General features: G+C 45.8%; 1 protein-coding gene across 1 annotated transcript; it reads right to left on the minus strand.

The window, feature by feature from the left end:
- Positions 1–5,209: 5,209 nt before the first annotated feature.
- LOC121753594 (ubiquinol oxidase 2, mitochondrial-like) lies at positions 5,210–8,051 on the minus strand. The gene is made up of 4 exons (XM_042148809.1): positions 7,620–8,051; positions 6,962–7,122; positions 5,944–6,271; positions 5,210–5,418 (listed from the first exon to the last, which is right to left on the minus strand). The coding sequence occupies exons 1-4, from the start codon at positions 7,998–8,000 to the stop codon at positions 5,359–5,361; spliced, it is 930 nt and encodes a 309-aa protein (XP_042004743.1). The 5' UTR covers positions 8,001–8,051; the 3' UTR covers positions 5,210–5,358.
- Between the last annotated feature and the right edge of the window lie 261 nt (positions 8,052–8,312).

Raw genomic sequence — 8,312 nt, forward strand, 5'->3', positions numbered from 1 at the left:
TCGGCACAACCACAGAGTTCGGCCCCAGCCTACAGCTCGGTAAAAGCCAACCAATCAAACTCTGCTCTCTGGTCGGCATCAAGCTCTACTCTCAGATCGGCAAAAGCTGCTCGGCAATAATTCAGCAGTCCGGTCTCAGTATTCGACCGAACTAGGAAATAGTGGACTCATGCAAGATTTCCACCTCCGCTACACCGACGATCTATTTAGTGGTGTCAAGCAGTCATTAACTCATGCAGGATAGTGGACCCATGCAAGATCGCCACGATCTCCACGACATCCACTACCTAATAAATGCTGCATGCCACGATCTTGGTTCAATATATAAATAGAACCTAGGTCAGATAGATAAGCCTCTTCTGTTAACTTCTGTTAAGCTCTCTAGAGAGAAAATAGCAAATAGCAAGTCTGTATTGTTAGCTGTAGAAAACAGATCAAGCAATACAACTCTGCCCTCTTTTCTTCCCGTGGACGTAGATTTACCTCAGTAAATCGAACCACGTAAATTCTTTGTGTCGTGATCTGTATTTTCCTGCATTCTTCAACATCAGAAATTCGCCGATTCATCACTGGCGCCGTCTGTGGGAAACAGAGAACCAAATTTGTGATAAAGCGAATTTTTGACCCTTTTTCCACCCCAAAAAAAAAATGCATACCAGATCACATAACACCCATAATACCGTTCGTGATAACCGTGAGGAAGCTAGTCCAGCTCGCAGGTCTGAAAAACGGCCTCGGGAGACATCTACCTCCGGTTCTCACGAAGAAGGAACAAGCCGCTCCAGGAGTCATCGCACCGAGTCTTCCCAGCAGCCCGATTTAAATGAAGCTGTCAAGCTGTTCTTGGCCGAGAAGCAGGAGGAGTTCTTAACCTTCCTGCAGAAGAGCCAACAGCCGGAGAAGACAACGACGGATTCTCCCTCCTCATATAGGCATGAAAGTCACTACCGCAGTAGTGACGTGTCTTCCAGGAGAAAGAATCCTCAACCCCGACATGTTCCTGTTCCTCCTCGGTACCGGAACCACAGGAGAACTCCATCTCCTCCGTACCGAAGAGATGTCGGGTTCGCCATGTACGGAGCATTAAAGACTCCGTTCTCAGACGACATCACCCGAACTCCTTTGCCGCGGAACTACCGGACACCGTCAATGACTTATGACGGGCTAGAGGATCCTCATGACTTCTTGGGACGCTATCAATATAATATGGCGAACCAGGGTCTCAATGAGGTCCATATGTGCAAGCTGTTCCCCGAGCTGCTCATTGGGAACGCCAGAAGGTGGTTCGACAGCCTTCCTCAAGGCAGCATTAGATCCTACCGAGATCTAATGGATGCTTTCCACCGGAGGTTCTTTCAGAAAGCGGAAGCCCGGATCACTTCGGCTCAGCTGCTTTCCATTCGTCAAGGTCGCGACGAAAAAATCAGCGACTTTATGACAAGATTCCACAAGGAATGCCTGCAAGTAGACGATCTCAACGATCTGCTTATCATCTCGGCATTCCAAAATGGAATCCTGCCCGGAGCTCTCTACAGGAAGCTCGTTGAGTGCGGACCGCAGACAGCTCAGGAAATGTGGGACATTGCGGACCAGTACTCCCGGGCCGATGAGGCAGACCGTCGCAAACGGTCGTTAGACAGCTCATCGTCCCGAGAAGACAGAAGGAAGCCCGATCATAGCGATCGGGGGCATCCTCGCCGGACTCCATTTGAAAGAATTCAAAGGGCTCCGGTGCGAGACAGATTGGGACCCCGTCTCAACCCCGAGAAGCCGCCTGCTCAGTTAGTACCGCTGAACAAGTCAAGAGCGGAAATTTTCGAACTACATTCCGATATGTTCGAAAGACCAAAGCGGATGACGAAATCAGCCGTGCGGCGACCTCAGGATCAATATTGCTCCTTCCATCAAGCCCACGGACACGATACCGAGGAGTGCCGAGATTTGGCTGCAGGTATTGATGTTCTTGTGAAAACAGGAACGTTAAAAAAATACCAAAGCAAGCAGCCGAAAAAGAACAAAAGGCAGAGAGGTGCGAACTGCAATCCTCAGGATCCGAAAAGGCATGAGGATTCCGAAGACGACGACGAGCCGCAATATGATGGAGTAATCCAGACTATTGATGCTCTCCCTGCCGGGAAGACTAAGTCGTCCCTAAAAGCAGAACGCAGAGGTTCCAATCAAGAGGAGCCAACTCATAAAAGGCTGAAGAAAGACGAAGTGATTACATTTTCAGATGCCGATCCCGTCCCAGCCATCTCTCCTCACCAAGACGCTATTGTCATTCACGCCGGAGTGGCAAACAAACTGATCCACAGAGTATTTGTGGATACAGGAGCGTCAGTCAGCATTCTTTTTAAAGAATGTTTCGATAAAATGGAAGTGGATCCAGCTCGGCTCAGTCCGGCTCCACTTCCTCTGAAAAGTTTCGCCCAGGAGGACACCCGCCCTGAAGGTATTATCAGCCTTCCGATCACGGTGGGAAAAGCGCCTACAAGCTCCAATACGATGATCGAGTTCTTTGTGGTGAAAGCTCGGTCCCCGTACAACATCATCCTGGGGAGAGACTGGCTCAACACAGTTCGGGCCGTTTGCTCTACTTATCACCTCACCATCAAGATCCCCACTAAAGGTGGGATAGCGGTCATCCGAGGTGATCAAAAGAGAGCAAAAGAATGTCTGCAGATTGCGCTTAAAAGTGCCGAGCAATCAGTTCGGCACCATCAAGCATAGCAATCACAGCAACCGGAGTCAAAGGCAAGCGAGATGACCGAAGTCACTTCAGCGCCGAACTCAATGACCGTTCAGTTATACGAAGATGATCCATCCAGAACGGTCAAGATCGGCTTTGCAGGAACGCCTCTACTCCGGGAAAAGACCATTCAGCTCCTCAAGGAGTACAAAGATGTCTTTGCATGGTCTCCGTTGGACATGACCGGAGTGCCCCCCGAGGTAATCACTCATCGGTTAAATATTGATCCTTCAATCCGGCCAGTAAAACAGAAGCAAAGACTCTTTGCGGCAGAAAGAAGCCAAGTCATCCATGACGAAGTCCGCCAATTACTAAAAGCGGATGTACTATTCGAGGTGAAATATCCTTCTTGGGTGGCCAATCCTGTGATGATCAAGAAAAAAGGAGGAGGATGGCGGATGTGCATAGATTTTACCGATCTAAACAAGCACTGTCCAAAAGATTGCTATCCCCTTCCGAATATAGATAAAAAAGTAGAAGCTTTGATCGGCTTCGAAATTTTCTGTTTTCTTGATTTATACAAAGGATATCACCAAGTGTTGATGGATGAGAGTGACGCTCCGAAAACAGCTTTCATTACCGATTTCGGCATTTTCGCCTATAAAAAGATGCCATTCGGTTTAAAGAATGCCGGAGCCACTTATCAAAGGATGGTAGACAAGCTTTTTCGGCACCTAATCGGAAAACAGGTCGAAGTGTATGTTGACGATATAGTCGTCAAAAGCAAAAGCACTTCGGAGTACGAAGGCAACCTCAAATCCACTCTCGACGTGCTCCGAAAAGCCAACCTCAAACTCAACCCCCAAAAATGTACCTTTTTGGTAGATTCAGGAAAATTTCTGGGTTGTTGGGTTTCAAAGGACGGACTCAAGGCAAATCCCTCAAAAGTTCAAGTCGTTCAGCACATGGCGATGCCGAAGTCCATACATGACGTGCAAAGGCTAACCGGATGTCTAGCCGCACTGAATCGATTCCTTTCCCAAGCAGCCGAAAAGCAACTGCCGTTCTTCAAGGTGTTGAAAAAGGCACCCAAGTTCGAGTGGGGAGCCGAGCAGAAAAAGGCCTTTGACGAGCTCAAAAGTTATCTAGCCGAGCTTCCTATTCTCTCTGCTCCAACCGAAGCCGAAGTAATATTCTTATACTTAGCGGCATCAGATCAAACCATCAGCGCGGTGCTTGTACGAGAAGAAGGCCTAAAGCAGTTTCCCATCTACTTTACAAGCCGAGCATTAAGAGGTCCAGAAACAAGGTATCAACCTCTGGAAAAAATTGCTCTGGCGTTAGTAAATGCAGCAAGGAGACTGCGGCCATACTTCTATGCTCACAAGGTATGCGTCTTAACCGATCTGCCTCTTCGGCAAATTTTGACCAAGCCAGAAGCATCAGGCAGAATCGCCAAATGGGCCATAGAGCTGGGAGAACACTCAATCGAGTACCTACCTCGGAAAGCCATCAAGGGACAAGCCTTGGCAGATTTTCTTACAGAAGCCAAGTTCGATCAAGCAATCCCTGTCATTGCCGAACAGAAAAAGTCTGCCAATGCCGAACTAGCACAGCCCTTGGAATCCGAAGTAGAGCCGCCAGACTGCTGGAGCGGATTCGTAGATGGAGCTTCAAACAAGATGGGAAGTGGAGCTGGTATTTTACTCATCGCTCCCGACGGACACGAGGTAACCTACTCACTTCGGTTCCTATTCCCCACTACTAATAATGAAGCCGAGTACGAAGCCCTCCTTGCCGGACTCCAGTTAGCGCAAAGTCTGCTCGTCAAATCTCTCAAAGTCCATTGTGATTCACAAGTTATAGTAAATCACATGTTGGGTACAAGTGAAGCCCGTGACGAGAGAATGAAGAAGTATTTGGACAAAACGCAAAGCATCAGCCGAAGTTTCTCCTATTTTCGGATAATCCGCGTTCCCAGGGCGGAAAATAGCCGAGCAGATACCTTAAGTAAGTTGGCCTCAGATCCGAGCTCAAAGGCGGAAGAATTAATGCATCGAAGCATTGATGAAGCCGAGGTACATTCAGTGTCCAGCTCGCCGAACTGGATGACGCCAATCTTGCAGTATCTGGATCAAGGACAATTGCCCGAGGATAAGAGAGAAGCTCGGAAGATCACGTGCCGAGCACTCCGGTACGAACTTCATGAAGGAGTCCTCTTTAGAAAGTCTTACCTCCAGCCGTTATTGCGGTGCGTAGGACCAGAAGAGACGGACTACATCCTCAGAGAAGTTCATGAAGGATCGTGCGGCAGCCACATCGGAGCTAGAGCTTTAGCTAAAAAAGTTCTAAGATGGGGATATTACTGGCCAACCTTGGTACAAGAAGCAGTGCAGCTCGTCAAGACATGCCCGAAGTGCCAAATCCATGCAAATATCCCAAGGATGCCGCAGACCGATCTATCCACTATGCAAAGCCCTTGGCCTTTCATGCAATGGGGCATAGACATAGTGGGACCACTTCCTCAAGTTATAAATAATTCATACAATTCTCAATAATTACAAGCGCAGTGATTCACTTTACTCTAAGCAAATCTCACAAACAAACCATAAAATCAAGTTATAAATACTAAAAATTGATTAATTTAGTCGAATAATTGTTTTAGGCTTTCAGTGGTATCCCAGCGGTGCTGGATATTCCTTCAGCTCATGTCCTTGGCATTGTATGTCCTACATTAAAAATCCAAAAAATAATGTCATTACTAAAGACACAAAGTATATTAATAAAAGGGTGAACTTCAAAAATTAATCTCTCAATTTCTGAATTCGAAAAAATCACACGAAAATATAAAAATGTCATTTGAATTAAGTTCTTTTTCCACTTTATCTACCCCTCAATCCTAAGAGGACATAAATATCTTCCCATTTTCACCCCTCATCTCTAGAGATCTAACATTATACTCCATTTCGTCCCTAAAAATAGACCAGTTTAATTATAGGTAGATTAAAGACCACTTCGTCCATAAAATACTCCATTTACAAGGCTGTAAGGAGTATTTTTCACATACATGCTTTAATTATTAAGGGATTAAAGACCTAAAACGTGCAAATGTCTTTTTTCGAGAGACCAAATCAGAAATTTGATAAAATTGATACTCCATAAGTTTGAAAAAATTAAGATATGATTAGTAATTTTATAAGTATTTAAAGATAAAGGCAAAATCGATTCAAAGAAAAATCGGAAAAAATTGGTACCGATGCGTAGTGGTTGAGATCACGGTGGTGCGCCTCGTCGGCTCTAATCACGGTGACGACGTCCTTGAGCGTCGAATCGGCGGGAAGCCGCCAGTAATCAATGGCGATGGCCGGCGCCGGCTGATCCTCGACCAATCCCTTCTCCAAATCCTCGAGGAATTCGGTGTAGGAATTGACCGCCTCCTCCTCTAGGTATCCGACGATGCGATGCGCCAATTTGGGGGAAATGAGGTAGGCGGCGAAGTAGGCGTTGAAGAAGACGCCCTGCACGGCGATAACTAGGGCTCGCTCCGACCATTTCGGCTGCGATACCTCCAGGAACGTCATTGATGGAGTACGTACTAAGCAAATACTAAACAAGCCCAACAGCAGTAAAGCCCAAGAAAGAGTATCAGTTCGGCATGGCTAAAGAGCATCAGTCCGGCATGACTCAAGAGTTCAGTTCGGCACAACCACAGAGTTCGGCCCCAGCCTACAGCTCGGTAAAAGCCAACCAATCAAACTCTGCTCTCTGGTCGGCATCAAGCTCTACTCTCAGATCGGCAAAAGCTGCTCGGCAATAATTCAGCAGTCCGGTCTCAGTATTCGACCGAACTAGGAAATAGTGGACTCATGCAAGATTTCCACCTCCGCTACACCGACGATCTATTTAGTGGTGTCAAGCAGTCATTAACTCATGCAGGATAGTGGACCCATGCAAGGTCGCCACGACCTCCACGACATCCACTACCTAATAAATGCTGCATGCCACGATCTTGGTTCAATATATAAATAGAACCTAGGTCAGATAGATAAGCCTCTTCTGTTAACTTCTGTTAAGCTCTCTAGAGAGAAAATAGCAAATAGCAAGTCTGTATTGTTAGCTGTAGAAAACAGATCAAGCAATACAACTCTGCCCTCTTTTCTTCCCGTGGACGTAGATTTACCTCAGTAAATCGAACCACGTAAATTCTTTGTGTCGTGATCTGTATTTTCCTGCATTCTTCAACATCAGAAATTCGCCGATTCATCAGTCATCAGATGCATCCGCTCGTTTTCCGCCTCTTCCAGCAGCGTCTTGATCCATCCGCCGCTTTGCTCGAACCGCCGCAGCGATTTCAGGTGCAGCATCATCCCGCCAACCATCCCCGGCACCGCCGCCACCGTCTCCAGCAACATCGCGTGGCAAATGTGCCGCCTCTGTCAAATTTTTAACACTGTGATGTCAGGTTTTGGTCGTTATTGATTGATAACGTCAGGGCTGGAAATTTTTAATACGACGTGAAAATTAGACATAAACGAGCACGGAGTTGATTGGTTTTGGGTCAATTTTGATTGGGTTTGGATCCTTATCCGGTCGATCCAATGAGTCTGATAGTTTTTTGTTGCGTTGTTATCGGGTTGATCTGACCTAACCTAACATAACCACTCAATCCTTACGAATTCTTAGCCCTAATTCTTAGCCCTAATTCTTATAGTATTAATTCTAAACTTTTGACGGTATTAGATAATTTAGTGAGGAGTGTTTGTAGAAAAAGTAGCAGTGATAGCATTAGTGGATTATGCGGTCCATTTCTTAAAATAAAGAATTTCGATTTTTAGGAAACGGACCAGAAAAGGAAAGAATTTCTATTTTTAGGAAATGGAAGGAGTATTTTATATTGATGAAATAAAAATAGATTGAGAAAAAAAATGACCTGAAAAAATAAGCGGGTTGGATATTTGAGAGCTTGGACAGTCCCATAAGCAAACTTGTCCATGACAGTCTTAGCCTCATGGTGCTTCTTTACATCGATACTCGTGTCCGCTGTGTACGTCTCCCACGGCCGGAAACAGTTCCACCGCCAGGGTGACCCGTCGTCCTTGCGCACTTGAGGTGGAGCCACGCCCCAGTAGCTGCTAACAGCGGCTCGATCGTCCTCACCATTGGCTCCTGGTTTGGCCTTTTCTTGCGAAGCCATGCTACTCCGGTGCCTGTTCCCGAGCATCGGGGTAGACTTTAGGAATGTAGAGGCTTGTGCAATTGTGGAATTGCTATTGAGTAGCCTTGAGACTTGCATTGCAACGCGACGGCTCATTGTAGTAATTGAAGGCAAATGAAATATGAAGTTTGATCTTGTTTGATTAATGATAGAAATTTGGTATGAATCTTGAAATTAGGAGCGATGCTTATATAGTGCGTACTTCTATTTGTAGGAAGGTGATTAGAAATAACAACTATGCTTCTTCAATTTTTTTATTTTTTTATGTTATCTTAGATACTATTTTGTTTGAAAATTATGAGCCACGTCTTCTCGTGGCAGTAGTCAATATCTGATATTTTTATTTTGCATTTGACCCAAATTTGACACGATTTATCTTGTAATTTGACATTTTCAATTTCACATTAG

Source organism: Salvia splendens, chromosome 11, assembly GCF_004379255.2.
Source record: "Salvia splendens isolate huo1 chromosome 11, SspV2, whole genome shotgun sequence".
In the NCBI taxonomy this organism is placed as follows: Eukaryota; Viridiplantae; Streptophyta; class Magnoliopsida; order Lamiales; family Lamiaceae; genus Salvia; species Salvia splendens.

What these genes read in the sequence shown, in the direction of transcription:
- LOC121753594 (XM_042148809.1), bottom strand. Translation starts at nt 8,000, where the DNA reads ATGAGCCGTCGCGTTGCAATGCAAGTCTCAAGGCTACTCAATAGCAAT. An exon ending in CAACCCGCTTATTTTTTCAG is followed by an intron (nt 7,123 to 7,619) that starts GTCATTTTTTTT and finishes AAAATTTGACAG; the next exon opens with AGGCGGCACATTTGCCACGC. An exon ending in GAAAACGAGCGGATGCATCT is followed by an intron (nt 6,272 to 6,961) that starts GATGACTGATGA and finishes ACGTACTCCATC; the next exon opens with AATGACGTTCCTGGAGGTAT.